The sequence below is a fragment of the Leopardus geoffroyi genome, chromosome D2 (assembly GCF_018350155.1).
Source record: "Leopardus geoffroyi isolate Oge1 chromosome D2, O.geoffroyi_Oge1_pat1.0, whole genome shotgun sequence".
In the NCBI taxonomy this organism is placed as follows: domain Eukaryota; kingdom Metazoa; phylum Chordata; class Mammalia; order Carnivora; family Felidae; genus Leopardus; species Leopardus geoffroyi.
In genome coordinates, this window is record NC_059334.1 from 80,102,858 (window position 1) to 80,126,774 (window position 23,917).

Here is a 23,917-nt window from a genome sequence, read left to right on the forward strand (position 1 = left end):
AGAAGGAGCAGAGAGAGAGGGGGAGAATTACATACATGTACTCATTTGTTCATAATAGGGTGTTAATCGGTACTGTCTGAAGAAATACTGCATTACAGGCGTTGCAGAAAATTGCAGTCAGAGAAAGAGCCAGGAGAACTGCATTACAGACCTTCCTCATCATCAGAGGAAATACCACTCTGTGGATATACACGAGAAACACACAGAGTGACTCAGAAACGTTGAAACAGAAATCTGGGCACACGGGATATCGGCAAATGCAAATATAGAGAAGGCCAAGATGACACTTGTAAAATCTGCCCGCTGAATTCAGGGAAAAGAGAGCATTCAGCCAGACAAAGAAGGGCCCTGCATGATTCCAAAGGATACAGCTCACAATCAGGCATTAAGCAGTTGTGAATACCTATGTGCTAAAGCACAGCACCAACTAAATGAAACAAATTACAGGAGACACAAGGAGGGAGGGAGACAGTCTCGGCCATGATGGACTGTCAGCATAAAAGAGACGAAACACCACTAATTAAGAAGGTAAATCTAACGGCTATACGTGTGTGGGGCGCCTGGGTGGCTCAGCTGGTTAAGCGTCCAACTTCAGCTCAGGTCATGATCTCACGGTTTGTGGGTTCGAGCCCTGCATCGGGCTCTGTGCTGACAGCTCAGAGCCTGGAGCCTTCTTCAGATTCTGTGTCTCCCTCTCTCTCTGCCCCTCCCCGACTTGCACTCTGTCCCTGTCTCTGTCTCTCTCTCTCAAAAATAAACATTAAAAAAAAATTTTAATTAAAATAAAAAATTCCAAGCCCTCTTGCCCCAGGAAATGTAAATCAGTCTCCCAAATAATCTTTGATCAGAGAGAAAATATAAATCAAAAGTAAAGAACATCTAGAAAACAACAGTAATAAAACTTCATATGTCAGCAACTGCCCGGACAGAGTTAAGCAGTACTGGGCAGAAGTTTCTAGTCCTACAAGCAGACATCACTAAATAAGAGGGAGAAAAAAAAATGAATGAATGAAGAGTCGAACCCAGAGGGTTAATTGAATAATAAAATCTGAATAAAGCAAAAGGAAGGAATCTAAACAAATCATTGAATTCAAAAACAGAAAAATAGCAGAACTGATCAGTAATTCCAAGGAATGCTTGTTCTTTTTTTAAATTTAAATTTTAGTTAACACACAGTGCAATATTGGTTTTAGTATAACTCGGTGATTCATCACTTGCATACAAGTGCTCTCCGTAATGCCCATCACCCATCTAGCCCATCTCCCGCCCACCTCCCTCCATCAGCCCTCAGTTTGTTCTCTATCATCATGAGTCTCTTGTCATCTGTTTCCCTCTCTTCTCTCCACCCCCCTTTCCATATGTTCATCTGTTTGGTCTCTTAAATTCCACGTATGAGTGAAATCCTATGGTACTTGTCTTTCTCCGATTGGCTTATTTTGCTTAGCATAATACATTCTAGCTCCAACCACGTTATTGCAAATGGCAAGATTTCATTCTTTTGATGGCTTACTAATATTCCACTGTATATTATATCACATCTTCTTTTTCTATTCGTCAATTGATGGATAGCTTGGCTATTGTTGATAATGCTGCTATAAACATCAGGGTGCATGTATCCCTTCGAATCTGTATTTTCGTATCCTGTGGTTAAATACCAAATACTACAATTACTGGATTGTGAGATAGTTCTATTTTTAGTTTTTGTTTTTGTTTTTGTTTTTTGAGGAGCCTCCATACTGTTTTCCAGGGTGGCTGCACCAGTTTGCATTCCCAGCAGCAGTGCAAAAGGGTTCCTCCTTCCCCCGCACCCTCGCCAACACCTGTTGTTTCTTGTGTTGTTAATTGTAGCCATTCTGACAGGGGTGGGGTGGTATCTCAGTGTGGCTTTGACTTGTAGTTCCCTGAGGATGAGTGACGTTGAGCATTTTTTCATGTGTCGGTTGGCCATCTGGATGTCTTCTTTGGAGGAGTGTCTGTTCATGTCTTCTGTTCATTTCCTAACTGGGTTATTTGTTGTTTTGGATGTTGAGTTTGATAAGTTCTTAGATTTTGGATACTAACCCTTTATCAGATATCATTTGCAAGCATTTCTCATTCCGTAGGCTGCCTTTTAGTTTTGTTGATTGTTTCTTTCACTGGCAGAAGCTTTTTATCTCGATGAAGTCCCAATAGTTCACGTTGACTTTTGTTTCCCTTGCATAATTGTCTAAAGGTTCATTTCTTCTGATCAGTGATTATTCTCATTATTTTGAAGTATTTGTCCATTTCCTTTTTTTTTCTTCATTAAAATATCTAATGCCTCCCTTAAAAAGGAGGAGAAAATGGTAAGATAGACAATGCACTGGGGCACCTGGGTGGCTCAGTCGGTTAAGCATCCAACTTTGGCTCAGGTCATGATCTTGTGGTTCATGAGTTTGAACCAGAGCCTGCTTAGGATTCTATGTCTCGCTCTCTGCCCCTCCCCCACTCATGCTCGCTCTCTCTCTCAAAAATAAATAAACATTAAAAAAAAGATAGACAATTCATTAAATACTCTAGTGAAGAAAAAAAAAGGAAATGCACAAATATTTCAAAATAATGAGAAAATAATCACTGACCAGAAGAAACGAATCCTTAAACAACTGTGCTGAATCAAATATGAATATATTTCTAAACACAAGATTTCTAGGACAACAGAATTTATCAAAACCGAGCAAAGAGACAGAAAATCTAAACAGCCAGAGCACTGGTGCAGAAAGAAAGGCAGTCATAAAAGCGCTCCCCACAAGCCCCTCTGAATGCTCGTGCCTGGATGTACTCAAAGCTGGGAAAGCAAGAAAATCTTCCCTCACTTGGAAGACTCGATACCGAAAATCAACAAAGACTGCTCACACAGAGGAAACTTTAACCTAATGCCACATATGAATATTGACGCAAAAATCCTAAACAAAATAATTGTAAACCACACCATTCACATCTGCTTAAAAGACATGAAATTCTCAGGTATAAATCTGATAAAACACGTACTGAACTTGCAAGCGTAAAAAAAAAAAAAAAACCATAAAACACCGACGAAGGGAATCAAAGAAGTCTAATTAAATGAGAAAACATTCCCTGTTTGCGGACGAGAGGCTTTGGTAGAGCGAAGCTGTCAATGCTCTCCAAGTTAATAGACAAGATTCACTACAATTCCTGTTGAATCCTATTTAGGCTTTTTTTTATGGTATAAACAGTATTATTCTAAAATGATTATGGAAAGGCGACGAAACTAGAATCGCTAAGACGATTCTGAAAAAGAATAAAGCAAGAGGAATCCATCCACCCTGTTTTAAGACATTGTACAGCTACAATACGATGGACAAGGAACAGACACAGGGATCTGTGGAACAGAACAGAGGACCCAGAAATAAACCCACACAAATATGGCCAACCGACTTTGAACCAAGGCGCAAGAGGAATTTCATGGTGGAGGGGACAGTCTTTTCAACATTTGGTGCAGAAGCAATTATGTGTCTATGTGCAATTACACACAATGAGGTTTAATGAGATAGATCATTAAACCCCACGAAACCTAACCCTTTATGTAAGAATTAACTCAAAATGGGTCGCAGATTTAAAGGTAAAACGTCACACTATGAAACTTCAGAAGATAATACAGGAGTAAGTCTTTGGGGTCTAGAGCTTACTAAAGAGTTCTTCGACCTGACCTCAAAAACACAATCCATAAAGGAAAAAAAAAAAAAAAATAGCGTATACTTGGCTGAAATTAAAACCTTGCTCTCTGAGAGCTTAACATGAAGCCAGGGTGAAAGGATTAAAAAATAAGCTGCGGACTGGGAGAAAATATTCGCAAACCGTTGATCTGACAAAAGACATAGCTGGAATTTACAAAGCCCACGACAGACAGGAATTTAGAATGTCAAGCTGGAGGCCCTGCAGCTGGTATCTTAGTCCCCGTGGGCTGTTATAACCAAACACCACGGACTGGGTGGCTTATAAATAACAGAGATTTGTTACTCCCAGTTCTGGAGGCTGGGACGTCTGAGACCAGCCCGGGTGCCAGTTGGTCACAGATTCTCCTTACACCCTCCCACGGAAGAAGGGGCTGGGGAGCTTGGTGGGGCCTCTTTTATAAGCGCACTAATCCCAAGCATGCAGGCTCCACCCTCATGACTTAATCGATTCCCAAGGCCTCCACCCACAAATACTATCACATCACGTGTTAGGATTTAGCATATACACTTTGAGAGGCATACCAACATCCAGGCCGTAGCAGCTGGGGAAAGTATGGAAAAGAAATAATGCGGGGACGTTATTTCTAGTGGCCCCTGGAGAATGAGTCTGATCAGTTACACCTATGCCAAAACACAGTCCAAAATACAATGACTCCAAGATTTCAATGTAGAAATCGAAACCATAAACGTGCTCAAAGAAAACATGGGGGAAATCACGCACGTTCTCCGAAGGGCGATGCCTTTACAAGGAGGACATAAACCTTAAGACACGGATTATATTAACCACGTACAAATTCAAAGTTTTTGTACAACAGAGGGGGCCAAGTGACAAGGAAGGGAGTGACTGGGGACAACAGGAGTGGCTCAAATCACAGTCAAGTAACTAGTTTTGGGTGGCCACAGGGTAAGATCTGAGGCACCCCCGGGGGGTCTACCACAGTGGGCCTTCACGACAATCGGCCTTGTCGGTCAGATTCTTCTCTCTTTCCACCTCACAAGAGAGAGAATCTCCCCACATCCTCACCAACAAGCACCACCCGCCCCCGCAAACAGCACTGGCAAATGAGTGAAGTCAGTCGGGAAAGGGACCATTAATAACCCACAACCCCAGCTGTAAGGAGCACTGAGTGTCGTCCACTTTCTCAGACAAGTAGAGAGAGCCCCGTGAAATCCCTTTGCAGTCAGAGAAGGAAGGGCCCAACAATCTCTCAGTTTTTAGGCCAATTTTCTGCTGGAACCGTTGGGGTGGGGGGGGGGGGGCCTGGCAGCTTCCTCTTCCTGTCCATCACCTCCTTGACAGAGCTTCGCAGGCTCAAATCCAAGCTGCGGCCAACCTATAACTCTGGGCAAGACCACCGCTCCCCAGAGGTCTAAACTTGTCTTTTGTAGCATCTTGAAAATAAAAGGTGGGGGGCGGGGGGGCAGGGGGGAAGCGTTGCCTTTTGTCTACAATAGGCATCTGTCTACTCACAGCACTCAAGAACACAGGCACGGCTTTCTTGTTCTCTCCCTCCTTCTGGAACCACAGTGACGCAGTTAAATGGTGTGCTACTAGGGGCGCCTGGGTGGCTCAGTCGGTTAAGTAACCAACTGTGACTCAGGTCATGATCTCATGGTTCATGAGTTCGAGCCCTGTATTGGGCTCCGTGCTGACAGCTCAGAGCCTGGAGCCTGCTTCAGATTCTGTGTCTCCTTCGCTCTCTGCCCCTCCCCGACTCATGCTCTGTCTCTGTCTCTCTCTCTGTCTCTCAGAAATATAACATTAAAAACATTTAAATGGTGTTATATGCTCAGCACAGACAAACGCTGGACGCTGAAAAATCAGCCCACTGATTTATTAGATTTTTTCAGTTGGGACCAGTTACCATGGCCTTTTGCAAACGCAGACCACAGGAGAGAGTGTTATAAGCTTAGAAATAGTATCTAGTTTTCCATTACCTCCAGCAAAAAATGTCTACCAGGATGAGCGAGGGAAAATACCACTCTGGAGGCCAAGCCCAATCGAGTTGGGTAGAGGACGAGGCAGTTCCTAGCTAAGAAACTCCACAGCAGAAAACTGAAAGTAAAAAGAAAATATTTAAAGTCCTTTAAATCTGAAAGAGTCACTCAAGAGACCAGGAGAAAAAGGAACCAAAGAAATAGCTCACAGGAATCCTCAAAATTAGAAGATGGGCACCTGGGTGGCTCAGTCGATTAAGCGTCCGACTTCGGCTCAGGTCGTGATCTCACTGTTCACAAGTTCGAGCCCCGCGTCGGGCTCTGTGCCGACAGCTCGGAGCCTGGAGCCTGCTTCGGATTCCGTGTCTCCCTCTCTCTCTGCCCCTCCCCTGCTCACGTTCTGTCTCTCTGTCTCTCTGTTTCTGTCTCTGTCTCTCTCAGAAATAAAAATGTTAAAAAAAATTAAAAAAAAAAAATTAGAGAAGAGAGTTGGCTTCCAACCCCGCTCCGCGAGAACGTGTGTCGAGCCCGGAGCTTCCTGGCCGGCTCCGCCTGGCACTGACCTCACGTCAGAGGGCAAAGCCGTGGGGTGGCCAGGCCACATGAGGGCTTGCGGGGGCCCGAGAAACGTTTGCCTCCATGGGTGCTGTTGGTTTCCCACTGCAGACTTAGCGGTTTCAGCGACGCATTTATTATCTTACGGTTCGGGAGGGCAGAATTTCTGAGATCAGGGTGTCGGGCAAGGGCCGGGTATCTCCTGGAAGCTCCAGGGAGGAATCTGTTCCCTTGCTTTTCCAACTTCTAGAGGCCACTCCCATTCCCTGCTCGGGGCCCCTTCCTCCACCCTCAGAGCCAGCCCCAGCTGCTGCGCCGCTCCCGTGTCTTGTGTCAAGGACCGCCGCGTCTGCACCGGGCCCGCCCAGGCAACCCAGGGTCACGTCTCTATTTGCGGGTCAGCCGATCAGCAACCTCAAGTCCACGTGCGACCCTGAGGCCCGTGTGCCCTGGCACCTCGCACCTTCTCAGATTCTTGGGACTCGGACGTCAACGTCTGTGCCGGCTACTCTCCTGCTGACCACAGGCCGCTTGCTTCCTCCATAAAAACAATTTTTAAGCCATGGTTTTTTTTTTTTTGACCGCATTGGTACAGAGGTGAACACAGTAACATGATATATTTGAATGTTTTCTTTGACCTCAACGTTCCTTTCTTTTTTTTCCAGGTTGTACAGGAGGTTAAACACGTTCACGGGCCCCTAAAGGTCACAAGGCCCCTGGCACCGTGTCTGACAGGTAAGTGGGCCCTGGGTGTGGCCAGCAACGCCCTCTGGCCCCCCCGGCGTCCACAAGTGCTCAGAAGCACACAGGAGCCCATTCAGGGGGCTTGAGGCCTCAGGGTGCAGGAGAAAATCGTGAGTAATAGCGGGGAGAAGGAGGGGGAGGGCAGAAAGCACAAGTATCTTCACGACGAGGCAGAGGGAGATAATCAAGCTGTGTGTGCTCTCCAAGCCTCAGTGTTCTCATCCACACAATGGGGACAAGAAAGGGACCTCCCTGGCAGGTACCGAGAGGCACCCAGTATGGTGATGCCAAGTGCTCTGCAGCCCCGGCACAGGGAAGCGATGTCACTTTCTTTCAAGGAATTTCCTGCCGGCCAAATCCATTTCTACAAAATACAGACGTGTCAGAGGAGCATTTTCACAAAATGCCAGGCTCTGCTTAGCTGCAACGTGGCTGGTCCAGTTCTAACGTCTTTCCTGGGTGCCCTCCGGGGGACACGGGAGGTCCAAGCTCTGAATGGCTAGGGGAGGGGGCTCCCAGGAAGGGGCAGTGAGATGTTGACTTCGTAAATAACAGCAGCCACGGCCCACTGTGCCTCCGCTGTGTCCCGAATGTGCCGGTCCATTCTGAGACCATCTGCGTCTCACTGAACATGCACAACAAGCTGAGAGGGAGCCGTCACCTCTCCTTACAAGACCAGGAGGCTTGGAATCGCCAGGAGCCCACCTGGACCACCCACCCACCTACTCTGGGCCGGGGGTGGCCGTCCAGCCTCTGGATGGGAGAGAAGCAGGACGTGATCTGAGCAGTTTCGAATGATGCAGCAGGAGGGGCGGTCACTGAGACCTTCCCTCTGTTGGCTGGTACAACCTAGCACTTGGGGGCTCAGTGGCAAACAACAGCCAGGTCCTGCCTGCTGCCCGGGAGTGACATCAGTGCAAGTAACAACAAATACATAGGTAATCAAATAAAGCCAAGTGGGGGCACAGAGCTACTGAGAGTGCGTTTCAAAAGAATGATCAGGAGAAAAAAAAAAGCCTCTGATGCAAGAGGGTTGAACTTTCAGACAGAGAGAATGGTACGTGCAAAGGCCCTGAGGCAGGAGCATGCCTGCTACATCTGTGGAACAGAGGAGGCTCCTGCTAGGAGCGCAGTCAGACAGACAGTGCGAGCCAATCCACAAAGGCTGTGTGGGTCCAGGGGTAGAAGCATTATGTGAGCTAAGCAGGGGTGGGGCCCCCTCTACCAGGAAACAGATGAGAAAAAAGATGAGATGTACCCAGCAGCCTTCTGGAGGGTTTCCTGGGGGGAGTCACAGCTCAGGGGGACCGAGGACCCCTGAGTAAAGCAGGGTGGAAGTTCCAGCCCCAGGAAGGAGCTCGAGAGTTGTTTCCATTTCAAAGCTGTTACCTTCCAAGAGCCTGTTTCTGAGTCATCGGCACCCAGAAAACCTAGTACGACCATGCAACCGTTAAGTGAGAGTTTCGTTTGATTTCAAACAATCCTCCCTGCGTGGTGGAAACAGAACATAAAATGAAGAAATGATTGCATGCCAGGCCCTCTATCTGAACTTGTCGAGGTTTTCATTAAAAGCCCTCCATCTCGTGCCAAACTCAGCAATTCAAAGACTGTCAGTTTCCAAAGAAGTTAGAAAGGTGTTCGGAAACTTGTGCCTTCCCAGCCCTCCCCCCACCCCCCCCCACCCCCCACCACCGGAAGGTGCCAGACATTTCATGTGGCCAGGAAGTGAGGAAGGAGGCCCGGTACCGCGCATTCTGAAAACACACACTCTCTCTCCCCCAAGAAGCCAGGAGGTGATTGATGGAGTGCTGGCCAGCCTCCCTTCAAGCTCTGTGCCAGGGGCCGCCGGATGCCCCTCCGCGCCCCTGGCCCCAGCCCCCTGTGCTGCGTTGCTCTGCGCCCTGGTGGCCCGGACCCCAACCCTGGGGGACGAGAGAAGCATGAAGGCCGAGGTCGGTCCTCTGGGAGCAGAAAACAAGATGAACTGAAGATTAAGGGAGGGGCTGGGTGGACACTTCCCGCTGGGAGCCGGGGGTCCAGCCGCTGGGCAGATCCCGGGCCAGGCAGGTGTTGGAGCGGTTCCCTCTCCAACCCCGTCTCCGGATGCACACCCTCCAGCGGCGTCTCTCCTAAGCTCTGCCTCTTCTCGCGCTCACTTTTGCGTCTCGCCAGACCCCACCAACTCTACGGCCATCTCCTCACCTCTCCTGAGCTCGGGTCCAGCGCGTCCCAGACATTCTCCCAACAGGGACGGCAGTGGGGGCCAGCCTGCAGCCTCGAGACTTCCAGACGCCCACTCCTCTCCGACCCCCGGCTCGCTCACACCCCCCACCCCACCCCTGGGCCCCAGCTGATCACCTCCACTGCCCCTGTGGACTTTTCAGATGACCACTGTCTTCCCGGCCAAGCTCGCGTCCACTTCTGAAGCCTCATTTCCCCTAGTGGCTCCTTGAACTTGCTGTGAACTTCCAGGGAATCAGCCCTCTGCCGCTTCCCCCGCCAGCCCTGGCGCTGACCCTCACACCCCTCCTTCCAAATGCGCTCTGTGCCCTGCCAGCTCCCGAAATGCCCTTGTCCCTGCACCTCCTCCAGCGGCTCGGCCATCGACTCTATCGCCCCCTAGTGGAGAAAGTGCCTGCAGTGCCAGGTGGGACGGGTCCAAGCCTATGAGCTCCAGACACCCGCTGAGCCCTCTGAGGGCCCTCCCTGTCCTCTTGCCGTAAGCGGCCAACCCCTAGAGCCGCCACACTCACTGTCTGCAGAGGACCCCGCCCATCTGCCCCACCGGCCACCAGCCCCTCCTGCGAACACAGCTCTTCCCAGGGCAGAAAGGGGGAACGGGCCTTTCCCTGGCCTTGCCTTCCTCCTGGGTTGGGCACCTACTTCAGCTGCTCCTCTCCTTCACCATCAGAACTGTCCAGAACCATCAGCGGAGGCCCACATTCAGAACCTTTGCTACAGCTTTCCACGGACAAACAGAAAGCCAGCCCCTTAGGCTGGGGCTGTGTCTCCACCTTCTTTGTGTCCTTGGTCACAAGCCTGGCTCCCAGCCTGGCTCCGTTCATCTGGCTCTGATTAGCCTGACTGCTGTTTAAAAATTCAGCCGCCCAGTCAAACCCTCCCAGCCGTCACCTTACAAACTCATCAGGCAGACTGCTACCTCACTTTGAGGACACATTCACAGACTCTCCAGAGAATGAGAATCGTTTTGTTGGTTAACCAAGTAAGACTTAAAACCTTCGGCTATTTTTAAACTGCCTGTATTTCGCCCATGTCGTGACAGCATCTATCCACCTCCGGCAGAATAATTAACTTTCCAACCATCACACTGGTTGTGATTGTAGCACCCATAGGTCTAATATACTTTCTGAGATTAGGGAAATTAAAGATTAGCTTTTTAAAAAAATTTTTTTAATGTTTACTTATTTTTGAGACAGAGAGAGAGAGAGAGCGAGCATGGGGGAGAGGCAGAGAGAGAGAGGGAGACACAAAATTTGAAGCAGACTCCAGGCTCCGAGCTGTCAGCGCAGAGCCCGATGCGGGGCTCAAACTCACGACCCATGAGATCATGACCTGAGCCGAAGTCGGACGCTTAACCGACGGAGCCACCCAGGCGCCCCAAAGATTAGCTTTTATTAGTATGGAGACGTTTCACTAAATTGCAGGGTGGTGGAGAAGGATAATTTCTACTGGTGAAACATACAAATGATTCAATATCACAAAAACAGTTATATTTTATTACTTTCAAATAGCCCAAATAATTTGAAAAATTATGACACCGAGAATCACAGCTTTTCGTCCACCGGATTATGAACCTGGTTGCAGGCCACCACCTAAAGCCTTGCGACCTGCCATATCATCCTTCACATCTGTGTCATGCATCTGATAACAGCTCTCCCATCCCCCACCCCTCGTCAACAGGCATGTTGTGGATGCCAGTGGATCCGTTCACATACGGGATTTTTCCACCAGACTGAAAGCTCCCTGCAGGCAGGCCACTTTCTGCTCACCTCATATCCCTAGTGCTTAGCACAGAATGCTCAAAACAGATGAATCCATGAACACACAAAGAGAATGTCAGAAACATATAAGATTATGGATGTTCACTTAAAAATACCAATCAAGAAAGTCCTGCCGATGGAAAGTATGAATAGCATTCTTAAGTATACACATATTGTAACTCCAAAGTGCTCCTATATTTATTTCAACAACCAGACAGAAGCCATTTCTAAACAGCAGGATCCATCTGGCCCTGACCTCGAGGAGCCCGCAACTCCTTGCCCTTCCATTTCTAAAACACTCCCAACCAAAATGGGATGGATGCTCTGAGATTAGGGGCTGTTCTGCAGGCTCAACTAGAACACTCAAGTTCTAATTCCAACGCTGCCTTTGTTTGTCTTGGTTTGAATTCCACATCTCCCCTCCACCCGGCCAGATTCAGGAAGTGGCCACGAGCCTTTCAAGAAGCTGGCCCAGTTGTAACCTGCACAGAAGCACCCTCGGGCTGTCCGGGATTCTTGCTGCCAGAGATACTTGGATGAAGGCATCCTCCAGAGCTGCTCCGACAAGGGGCGAGGGGAGGGCCAGGCAGGCACCGCTCCCCTCCACCCCCCCAGATTCACACAGAGCAGCCTCACCTCTCTCTATTTTCTAAATGTTTCTGTAGCTAAAAATAAAGCTTGAAAGCCACTGTCCTAAATAAAACCCAAAGAGGTGCGGAGGGAGGAAAGTAAAGTTTACCGAGCTCTTAGTATGTGCAGGGTAATTTTTTTTTGTAAGGTTTATTCATTTTTCAGAGACAGAGAGACAGAGCGTGAGCAGGGGAGGGGCGGAGAGAGAGGGAGACAGAATCCGAAGCAGGCTCCAGGCTCTGAGCTGTCAGCACAGAGACCGACTCGGGGCCCGAACTCACAGACGGTGAGCTGAAGTCGGACGCTCACCAGACTGAGCTGCCCAGGCGCCCCGATGTGCAGGGTAATTTTAAAACAGTGTAACAATTTATCTGACTTCCATGCATCTTTATCAGTGGGAGAACAGTTCCCTTCTTTCAGGCAGCAGACTGAAGCTCGGAGAAGAGAAAATTCATAACCAACAAGAGTCAAGAGCTGTGACGAGACTCCAAAGCCACCCTGTTGGGGGTGCCATCCTCTCTAGAAATCGTCACTCCTCAATCTCCCGCGTCCCCTTCCCTCTCCCTAGTCCCATTTCCAAGCTTGCTCTCAGTCACTGACACTCGCAGATGAATGAACTCATTACTGTGCCCTGTGAACGAACCTTTGTCCATTTGTTACTTCCTAACAATATTCGTTCATTAAAAAATCATTACTCGAGCATCTAAGAGAAGCCTGGGACTGGGCAAAATGACCAGGTATTACCTCTATCAGCCAGGTGCTTCCAGACTAGCAGGGAGAAACACAGAAGCCCGTAAAGAGAAATATTAAAAATGGCACCAGAGGGGCGCCTGGGTGGCGCAGTCGGTTAAGCGTCCGACTTCAGCCAGGTCACGATCTCGCGGTCCGTGAGTTCGAGCCCCGCGTTGGGCTCTGGGCTGATGGCTCAGAGCCTGGAGCCTGTTTCCGATTCTGTGTCTCCCTCTCTCTCTGTCCCTCCCCCGTTCATGCTGTGTCTCTCTCTGTCTCAAAAATAAATAAACATTGAAAAAAAAAATGGCACCAGAGATGCCTGTGTTGGGAACAGTGTGCGGGGAGAGGGAAAGAGGGACACCTGCTGTCTTCTTCACTGTTCATATTTGATGGTTCCTATTGCTGACATGTTTTCTGGTCATACTGGGACACATCCCAGTGCTTCCAGCATTATTCATTAACAAAATGAATGAGTTTCATTCATCCTCCTGGGGGGAGGGGGCAAGCTTCAGACACCAGAACACATCTTTGTCCCACTTCTTCTTCAGTCTTTGGGGCAGACCATCCTGTTCTGGGTGGTAAGACAAAGTGAAACCCATCGCATTTCTTTCCATTGTCCTTGAAGAACAATTTGACTTGAAATACATTTAGACATTTAAAAAGAAAAAGACTCTTAAAAGCAATTCTATCCCTCGTCTTAGCCCTCTAAGATGTTCCCGTCCTAGGCTAAGCCAAAGAAAGATCTTGTTCTACGGCCGTTTCTTGTTCACCCCAAATGCTCTTGTGTCCTTGATGCGATGGAATGTGAGTGTTATTCCTATCCTGCTCTGTCCTTCCAATCCAATAATAAATCAACTACAGGATTTCTAATGACAGCGGTTAGACAGGTTAATATCCAAGCATTAAGGTAAAATCCCTTCGCTGATCCCTATGCATAATCTCAGATCAGTCTTTCTCTCCAAGTTTCTGTTCCAAGTTGAGCCATTCAACATTCCCTTCCCCCAAATTCTCGCCTTTCAGAATCTGAGCAGTGAAAACAATTGTCATGGTAATAAGCTGATTACAGCCCAATGCGCCCCACAGAGCAAAAATCATCATTACCAGCATACACACAAGCACTGCTAAAAAGCAAAGCGGAAAAAAAACAAAATGCGCTACACAAAACAGCACAAACACACGACCGACTGCTGTCAAAATGCACAGATTATCCCAGCTCTGGAAATGTATTTGAAGGAAATAATTGGAAGGAAGAAAAAAGTATGAAAATTCTTTCTTGCAAAATGGTATGGAATACCAGAACACTAAGAAGGTGACAGAGGCAGGGCTGGGTAAATTATAGGCTGTGAAAAATGATCATTGTGACGTCGGAGGAACAGTGGGGAAAAATGCTTGGATATGTTTTTAAGTTAAAATAACATAATTGCATATGTAGTAGGATTACACAGGCGTAAAAAAAAAAACTATGTCTAAGGGTGGTGGAATCGTGGGTAATGTTTTAAAACGATGCTAGATGTAATAATATCGTCTTTACGATAAAAAAAAAGCAGCTCAGAGGGAAAACAGATGATGAGTCATTGCCTGATCATTGTCACCATGTAACAAAGTCCCCTTTACAGTGACAATGACAGGCAGTTAAATATGAGCACAGATGCCAGGCTCCCCTCTCTTATCCTGGTTTATTTATTCCTGTTGACCTTTCCGGGGATTAAAAATTAATCTAATCAACAAATTACAGACACATTGTACGTGACCGCCAAGAGGTAACTAGCAAACACTGAAATGAAATCCGAGAGTGAGACAGGGAAGATGAAGCGGGTGGGAGGGGTCTTAGCTGATGAGACCAGTTTCCTAATGTCACCGTGCGAGGCATTCGTGCCCTTGGCTTCTCAGTGGTAGGCGGATGTTAGAGGCACTTGAAAACTCTTGCTTAAATTCAGAAAGCACTCAAGATCCCGTGGACCCTGCTTTGCCCTGCCCAGCCCCCAGTCTCCGTGTGCCTGCTGTCTACACGGCTGGAGACACAGGACAACCCCAGAGATGCAGCCCCGCTTTGGTCTCTACAACCAGCCCTGGGTTGAGGCAGGGACGTTGTTTCGTATTTTTCGTGCACGTTGCTTTTGCACATACGTTTTTTTTCATTTCCGTAGTAAAAATACATAACAAAATGGGTCATTTCAACCGTTTTTTAAGTGTACAATTCAGGGGCATCAAGCACGTTCACATCGCTGTGCAACGGCCACCTCCATCCACCTCCAGAACTTTTCAGCACCCCAAACTGAAACTCAGTACCCATTTAGACAATAACACCCCGTTTCCCCTCCCCCAGACCCTGGCCTCCACCATCCCACTTTCGGCTCTGCGAAGCTGACTACTTAGGAACCTCGCGTAACCGCAATCACATTTGCCCTTTCGTGACTGGCTTATCCCACTTGGCCTCACGTCCTCAAGATTCAGCCATGGTATAGCAGGTGTCAGAATGTCCTCTCTTTTCTGGGGCGCCTGGGTGGGTCAGTCAGTTAAGCGTCCGGCTTCGGCTCAGGTCACGATCTCACAGTTCCTGGGTTCAAGCCCCGCATCGGGCTCTGTGCTGACAGCTCAGAGCCTGGAGCCTGTTTCGGATTCTGGGTCTCCCTCTTGCTCTCTGTCCCTTCCCCACTAGTGCTCTCTCTCTCTCTGTCTTCCAAAAATAAATAGATGTTAAAAAAAAATTAAAAAAACAAAAAGAATGCCCTCCCTTTTTAGGGATGAGTAATATCCCACCGTATGTATGTACCCCGGGACAGAGAGCCTACCTCTCTTGGGATCCCCATCAGATCATCTCGTTGTTGACCCAGCCTTGGGCCCAAGCTCAAATGGGCTCCATCTCGTCCTCAGGCCTCACCCCGGCTTCACGTCTACTGCTTCTCCAGCAGTTCCTCTATTTGGGAACCTCCCTAGGCTTCCAGTCCTTCTCAGACTCTAAAGGGTTCACGCCTTCTACTCCCAAACACTGGCTTGGACCTGTTACCTATAACTCACTTCTTGTCCAGAGTTCCCACCTCGGGCTGTCAGGGTACGAGTAATCCATCACAGATCCAAGATGGCAGCCGCCTGCCTAAGCTGCACTGTTTTAACGATACCTCGGTCTACTCAGCGTAACCTGCTGGGTGGGTCCCTCCCTCTGTTCTTGTACAGGGGACAATGTCATTTCCAGAGATGCTTGTGTCCACAGCAAGCCCAGCATCCTGCCCACATTCCGATTTTCTTCCTTTCTATTGCTTATCGTCAGATACTTCTCTGCATCTTCCTGTCTCTGTCCAAACCCTAGAATATTAGACCCAAGGCATGGAGTCTACAAAAGCACAGGTCCATCCACACTTACAGCCAAAGTGAGTTCCTTCCTTGAGTGATGACACCAGTGAATTTGGTCAGACGTCTAGCATCCACTTCAATCCACTGATGGAGGTCATTCCTTCCTGCACACCACGCCCCATCATAAAAATCATTTTCGTTAATACCTGCCTGGAAAGAAAGAGAGATGTTCTTCAGAAAGACCCAGAATCAATGAATATGTTCATGAGATTTGGGGGGGGGGGGGTTGATGGGCAGAACAGAATGAGCAGGGGATAAAGAAAAAAAAAATACTATGCCCTGAACACTCCTTATTCTAAATCATAAAATGGGATTGCTTATTATTAACAAGTTGGAAATATTTCAATATGATATGTCCTCTTCTTGCCCAGTGTGGAAGAGGAAATTTAATGAGCTCGCCTATTACTCATGCACCCACCAGGCACAGACTGCCTCCTACGAACCAGCCTACACATGCCAGGTGCTGGGAATACAAAGGTGAATCGTCCCCTCCCAGAACCTCACCATCCAGGCAGGAAGAAAGACATGAAAACAGATGAATTAGAACACAATGGGGAATGTGTTATTTCAGGAAGCAGAGCAAACTGCTACAGCAGCACTTAAGGATAATGACTAACTTGGTCTGGTGGAGACCAGGATAGAGGTGATAACTGAGTTGGGTGTTGAAGGGTAATTGTATCTAGTGAATGTGTATGCATTGGCATTTAAGTCACTTGATGCATTGAGTTTTAGCTCCTATGGCTACCAAAGATTCTTTTCATCTGAATCTACAAGGTAGGTGACGTTTCTGCTCTGGAATTTTCCCTATATTATTACCATTTCAAGAGAGAATTCTCTGACAAGAAAGAAAGAAAGAAAGAAAGAGGAAAGGAAGGAAGGAAGGAAGGAAGGAAGGAAGGAAGGAAGGAATAGGGAGGAAAGGAAGGAAAGGAGGGAGGGAGGGAGGGAAGAAGAAAGAAAGAAAGAAAGAAAGAAAGAAAGAAAGAAAGAAAGAAAGAAAGAAAGAAAAGGAAGGAATAGGGAGGGAGGGAAGGAAGGAAAAGGGAGAGAAGGAAGGAAGGAAACGAAATAGAACATCTGAACAAAGTGAGGCTTCCTAATTTACTAAGACCCTTTCAATATGAACCCCATGGCTTTTTCTATAGCTATTACACAAATATGTACTCAGATGAGAAAAAAAAGTCTAAATGGGATTTAAAAGATAGGCCAGCCCATCTTTCCCATCTGAGCACTTTTCAGCCCGAATTCTGGGGCAGCCTAACTTCTAATGGGCATCAGTGATGTGAAACTCACAGTCCAGCTACAGCGCAGGAACAACGTGGCCAAGGGGTCCGCAAGTGGAACGCTACCATCACTGCGCTGGCTAACATCGGTCTCGTATCAGGACCGAACCACATGTGTGCACTCTCACCCCCTCCTCAAACAATCCTGAAAGAGCTTTGAGGGCAAATGTCAGAATACTCGCCTCTCGTGGCCTCCTCGAAGCACCACGATCTCAAATGAAGGTGAACGGAAACACGCATCAGTCCACGCTCTCCAGAAACCCAAGCTCTCAATCAACCGGCACCTCGGGTCTGATGGCATATGGGGCGTTTGTGCCAAGGACCTGGAGGTGCCACCACGTTCTGCCTTCCAGAACCCCCAGGGAACGGCTAAATCTTGCAAGTGTGTGTTATGTGCTTCGGCCGGCCTTGCTGAAGTCACAGGGTGTGAATGTCTGAAGCTCTCGTTTCCCAGAGGTGCTAGCCAACCAGGGGGCCACTGCCCCAGGAAACGTAATGAGCTCCCCTATAATGGGGCTCTCAGGACACAGTCCCCCTACTTCTTCACCCAAGGCAGGTATCCTGTCTAGGACCGAGACCTGGAGCACGTCAATACCTACAATACTGCCACGTAGCTTCCTTCAGGAAACCATAACACTTAGTTGGTACCGGGCTCCTCTCTTCTCGTAAACAGCCCACGAGACTGGCGTTGATTTCCTTTTTTTTTTTTTTTTAATGTTTATTCATTTTTGAGAGACAGAGCATGAGCAGGGAGGGACAGAGAGAGAGAGAGAGAGGGAGACACAGAATCCGAAGCAGGCTCCAGGCTCTGAGCTGTCAGCACAGAGCCCGAAGCGGGGCTCGAACTCACGAACTGTGAGATCACGACCTGAGCCGAAGTCGGACGCTCTACCGACTGAGCCACCCAGGCGCCCCTGATTTCGTTTCTCAACATTCACCTTCACTGTGCCTCTACTACCTGGCCCGGGGGACGGGAATGCAAAGGGGGAAGACATGTGCAGCCCGGCCCTCTTGGTGCTCAGAACGGGCGGACGGGCTGAAGTCCACACACGCGGCCCGCGTTCTGTCCTGGCATCTCCAAGTCAACCACCGCACAAAGTGCGGGTGAGGGGCTCGTGCTCTAAAGTCCCCCTGCCGGGTGGGAATCCCAGCTCCGCCATTTGCACCCTGTATACACCCCAGCAATGCGCCTAAAAGCCCCGTGCCTCAGTTTCCCCATCTGCTACAACGGGGGCAACGATCCTTTCTCCCTGAGGGTGCCGAGGGTGATTGCAAGAGGCCCTGGCACGCCGTGTGGGCTCGATAAATGTTACCTCACATAAGGGAGCCCTCAACAAATGTCATCAGTACAAAGCGAGGACTGTTTGGCACATTACGGAAATACGGGTGCTTTACGAATCGCTTCACACTTTGTGAAATTAGGAGCAATTACAACGCTCTTCTGGGCACTTGCGGTCACACTTTCTACACCTTCAAACGTCCTGAATAGGGTTAGAAAATCTGAAGAAAGAGGAGACTCAGAGTCTGAGGTTCTCAAAAGGAATCCACGTTGCCACTGCCCGCCCCCCCCCCCCCCAGGGGTTTTTGGCAATGTCTGCGACTATTTTTGGCTGTCACCACTGGGAGCAGTGGGAGCTACTGATGACTAATGGACAGAGGCCAGGGATGCCGCTGACCACCCTGCAATGCACAAGACAGCCCCCGCCACAAAGAAGCGCCTCGGCCCAAATGTCACTGGTGCCAAGACAGGGGACACCCGGTCGTGGGCTGAGCAGACAAGAACAGAGCTGCTACGGAACCTGGGATTTTCACTCCGAGAGAATCACGGAAATTTGGGGGAGCTCTCCCTGCGCTATCCGACCAAAGCCTACTTGGCAGATAGTTGGCATTCGATTTTAGGCTCCTGGTTTCGCCAGCCTGGATATTCTGCCTCTGCTGCCGATCTCAGTTCTTCCTGAGCATACCGGACAGTCTGCTAAATGCAGTAACGGTGTCAGGGGACTGGAGGGCCCTTTCTGACTCGCTGACTCATACGGAAGTGACAGCCCCCTCTGCAAAGTCGATGACGAATTTATGAAGCAAGCTCCTGGCAGAATTCAGCGAGAGAGGAGGTGCCAGCCCGAGAAGCGTCACCAAAACACAGCACAGCGCAACCCGGGATATCAGCATGAGGTCAGAGAAACCAACAGAAGGCTACATCCGTCCTTTTCTATTTAAAAACGCAAGAAAGGGATGCCCGGGTGGCTCAGTCGGTTGAGTGTCTGACTTCAGCCCAGGTCATGATCTCGTGCTCGTGGGTTCAAGCCCTGTGTCGGGCGCTGTGCTGACAGCTCGGAGCCTGGAGCCTGCTTCGGATTCCGTGTCTCCCTCTCTCTCTGCCCCTCCCCCCACTTGCCTTCTGCCTCTCTTTGTCTCTCAAAAAATAAAATAAAATGTTAAAAAAAAATTTTTTTTAGATAAAAATGCAGGCAATCCCTCATAAATTTTGGAGGCATTTCTATCAGAAGTTGTTGAAATAAAAAGTGGGTTTCCTTAAAGTATAAGCTAGTCTTGAAAACACCATTAAGATGGAATGATAATTTGTACTACAGGGCCAAATAAGTTAAGAACTAATGTAATTTTCTCTAGGCAATTAGGTCATACACGTCATTTATCTACCTTAAAAAAAAAAAAAACCACCAATGCATCTAATAGACTAAGTTTTGCTTACGATGAATGTCAACATTATTAAATCCATATCAAAGAGAAAACCTGATATCACCCATTTAAGATCAAATGGGAATTTTCTGTTTCAAGATGATAGAAATGTGGATTTTACTGTGTTCGTTTCTCAAAAGTTCCCCCAAGGAAAACAAGATAAGGAAAGACAAGCTTGATCTCTGACAAAATGAGAAGACATTTACAATCTCCTAATTACAACACATGAAGACGGAAATCAGATGTAAGAATCCTGAAATGACTTAGCAAGACAGGGAGATGCGAGCTTACAAGGGGAACGCCCGTGAGAACCAAGCCACCCAGGACTTTAAAAAGCTCAGACTCTAGACTCCTAAGTAGCTCGGAAGGTGAGGCAGGGCTGAAAATGGAGAAGTGATTCAAAATATGTATAAACAAAATAGACTCCCACATCCCCATTCCCATCCCACAGAAGATGTGAAATTTTTCCTTAAAAAAAGAAAAATAACCAACAACGATCCCAGAGGCTCTGGATTTGGAGATTCCAGACACAGAGGATGGCAGGTGTGATGTGATAAAAACAGAGAACTCAGTGGCTATCCGCAGACTGAAGGGTGAGACGCCCCAGCTCCCCTCCCGCCTCGGCTCTAGGACACAAGGCAGCCAGGCTTAGACCAAACCAAAGTTAAATAAACTAAAAATATAATGGAGGACAGAAGAAAATCTCAAAGAAATTATAATGAATATCCCTTGAAACAGAAGATCTTGCTTGCATAAAACAAAAGAGGGATATTCTTAGAGTGGAAAAAGCATTGTCCTAGGTCAAGCGCTCGCAACGTGAAAATTCCAGTAACAATGGGCAATAAGAGAAACTAAAAAGAGCAGAGAAGGAAATTACAAATAATCTAAGTTAATAATGTCCCAGATCTGTAAGCTTTAAGTCTCCAAAACACTAAGAATCTAGTATAATGAAGAAGCCCCGCACCAAGGCATATCTTGGTAAAACTTCAAAATATCGCAAATGAAAAGAAGATCCAAAAAGCATCCCAAGAGGAAACAAAAAAGGAAAATATATAAAACAAAGCCAAAGGAATCAGAAAGGTACCAGAATTCTCAGTAGCAACATCTGAAGTTCGAAGAATGGGGGGGAGGGGGGGGATGAAGACGTCAAAATTCCGGAGAAACAGATTTTTCACCCTAGAATTTTACATTCGGCCAAACTATCAGTCACTGGTGATGGTAAAATAAAGACATTTCCAGATTCACACATCCTCAAGAAATTCTCATGTACCAATTGCATAAAGCTGTAAAATGAATGTGCTCCACAACGATGAAGCAGAAAACCAAAAAGAGGATACAAGATCCAGAAATCAAGGATGCTAACACAGGAGAGCATTCTCAGAATGATGGAGAAGGCAGTCCCAGGAGAGCTGCTGTATAAAGACTGGAAAGAAACCCATTCAGAACACAGCAGGTCAGGGCACCTGGGTGGTTCGGTCGGTTAAGCGTCCGACTTCGGCTCAGGTCATGATCTTGTGGCTGGTGAGTTCGAGCCCCACATCAGGCTCTGTGCTGACAGCTCAGAACCTGGAACCTGCTTCAGCTTCTGTGTCTCCCTCTCTCTCTGCCCCTTCCCTGCTCAAACTCTGTCTCTCTCTCAAAAACAAATAAACATTAAAAAAAAAGAACACAGTAAGTCAAGGCTTCTGGAGGAAATGTCTTACAGAAACATAAAAAACAGCTATGAGACTAAAAAATCATTGAACAAGGCTTGACCTTATAGAAAATTGTATCAAAGGATATTCTATAGACCCAGACCTATTGCAGGGCATGGGAGATGTTTTAAAAAATAAAAGCAGATCTAGGAAAAACAAAAGGTTGTCAAGAAATGATATAAAGTGCATGATCTCCTGGCTCAAAACTACCCTATTTCTTGGCTCGGTAGTAAGCACTATTTACACAGTCGTAATAATCAAAACCTTGAATGTAGGTTTACCCAAAATATGAGATCTAATTTCACTGAAAGGATTAGAGAGGTTAAGGTAAAGGGATAATAAAAACGAGGTGAGGGGCGCCTGGGTGGCGCAGTCGGTTAAGCGTCCGACTTCAGCCAGGTCACGATCTCGCGGTCCGTGAGTTCGAGCCCCGCGTCGGGCTCTGGGCTGATGGCTCAGAGCCTGGAGCCTGTTTCCGATTCTGTGGCTCCCTCTGTCTCTGCCCCTCCCCTGTTCATGCTCTGTCTCTCTCTGTCCCAAAAATAAATAAACGTTGAAAAAAAAAAAAAAAAAAACGAGGTGAAATTTTCATTTTCCATAATATGAATTCAGACTATACATGTACAAACCAGTACATATCAATTTGTGTGTAATACTTAGAAGTAAAGACTTAAATTCCCAAAGAAACAATGCAAAGGAGTTTGGAGGACTTGCCTTGTTCATAGCGTGGGACGCATTAGGAGGTGGGTGGGGGTGGGTGCACTGGCAAGGCACCTTCCTTTTGGTTTTCTTTTTTCTAGTTTTATTGAAGAGTAATTGACAAATATAATTGTATGTATTTAATATATTTATATTTAACATATTACATAAATATATCAGACATAAATATCTTCTATATTTAAAGGGTACAATGTACTGGAGTGCCTGGGTGGCTCAGTGGGTTGAGCATCCAACTCTTGATCTCATGGTCATGGGATCTAGCACTGAGTTGGGCTCCATGGAGCCTGCTCGGGATTTTCTGTCTCTCTCTCTCTCTCCACCCCTCTCCCCCACTCATGCACTCTCTCTCTCTCTAAAATAAAAAATAATAATAATAATGATAAAGTGTAGGGGCACCTGGGTGGCTCAGTCAGTTAAGTGTCCGACTTCAGCTCTGGTCATGATCTCACACTTCGTGAGTCAGAGCCCCACGTCGAGCTCTGTGCTGACAGCTCAGAGCCCGGAGCCTGCTTCGGATTCTGTGTCTCCTCCTCTCCCTGCCCCTCACCTGCTCTGTCTCTCTCTGTCTCTTGATAATAAATAAACGTTAATAAAAAAAAAATTTTTAAAGCAAAGGGAAAGGCATACATGAATATAGAGGGTGACTGGTGTAAAGCCTGCTTTGTTGACTCTTTCACTTTCCAGGTGTCTACGGAACTCCTACTACATGCTAGGCATTATGAAAAGCACCCTGCCCTATGGTAGATGTAGAAAACGGTGAATCTCAAAATTACTATGCTGTTCTGAAGTCACTGATCTGCACTGTAATTCATAATCATGGGCTGCCTCTTTACAGAAACATCTGGAAGCAAATTAAAAAGTTATATCCAAGTGAATCTAACTACTATTGTAGCAATTCCAGGATAATTGACTTACAGCTGCCACTGTGCAGACATAACAGGACTATTTGGACAAAAATAGAATAATGTGATAGTTATTTTAAAATATCTCTCAGCAGAGCCAAAGCATAAGAGACTCTTAAAAACTGAGAACAAACTGAGGGTTGATGGGGGGGGGGTGGGAGGGAGGGAAGGTGATGGGCATTGAAGAGGGCATCTTTTGGGATGGGCACTGGGTGTTGTATGGCTCCGTGCTGAGCATGGAGACTGCTTGGAATTCTCTCACTCCCTCTCTCTTTCTGCCCCTCCCCTGTTTGCACAGGGGCGCTCTCTCTCTCTCCCTCTCTCTCTCTCTCAAAATAAATAGGGGTGTCTGGGCGGCTCAGTCAGTTGAGCATCCAACTTCAGCTCAGGTCATGATCTCATGGTTCGTGGGTTTGAGCCCCACATCAGGCTTTCCGCTGTCAGCTAGGAGCCCACTTTGAATCCTGTGTCCCCCTATCTCTCTGCGCCTCCCCTGCATGTGCTCTGTGTCTCTTTCACTCTTTCAAAAATTAACATTAAAAAAATCTTTCATCAAAAAAGAAACTTTAATAAATAAATAGCAAGAAATAAACCCCCAAAACCATGTCTTAAGGAGTCCCTTGCACCGGCCAAGGAAAACAGTAACTATCTAGTGTTTGAAATTAAAAACATGTTGAAATAAAATCTACTAACTACATGGTAAGTCGTGTATTAATTGTTAAAAAAGAAAAAAAAAAAGGAAAGATAGGGAAAGGAGTATACTAATTGAAAAAGAGTACAGGATTTCCACACCCACATTCTAATTCAATTCTACTAAAACCTGGGAAACATGCTGGTCACTATAATCGCCTATCGATGGAATAACTAGTTTTAATTCTCAAACCAGGATTTATTCACCCATCGGCGATCCACATAAAGACAGACCGTGTGCTCCAACCAGCTGAGGGGACAGCACAG

General features: G+C 47.2%; 1 protein-coding gene across 4 annotated transcripts in view; it reads right to left on the reverse strand.

The window, feature by feature from the left end:
- Window positions 1-23,917, reverse strand: part of CPXM2 (carboxypeptidase X, M14 family member 2) — a 140,951-nt gene that overhangs the window by 69,628 nt on the left and 47,406 nt on the right. For 3 of the 4 annotated variants that reach the window (XM_045439150.1, XM_045439148.1, XM_045439149.1), the window contains one exon: window positions 15,675-15,814. In XM_045439150.1, coding sequence (XP_045295106.1) covers window positions 15,675-15,814 — 140 coding nt within the window. Of the gene's footprint in view, window positions 1-9,833; window positions 10,031-15,674; window positions 15,815-23,917 lie in introns of those variants that run through there. The other variant, XM_045439151.1, reaches the window with a different exon arrangement.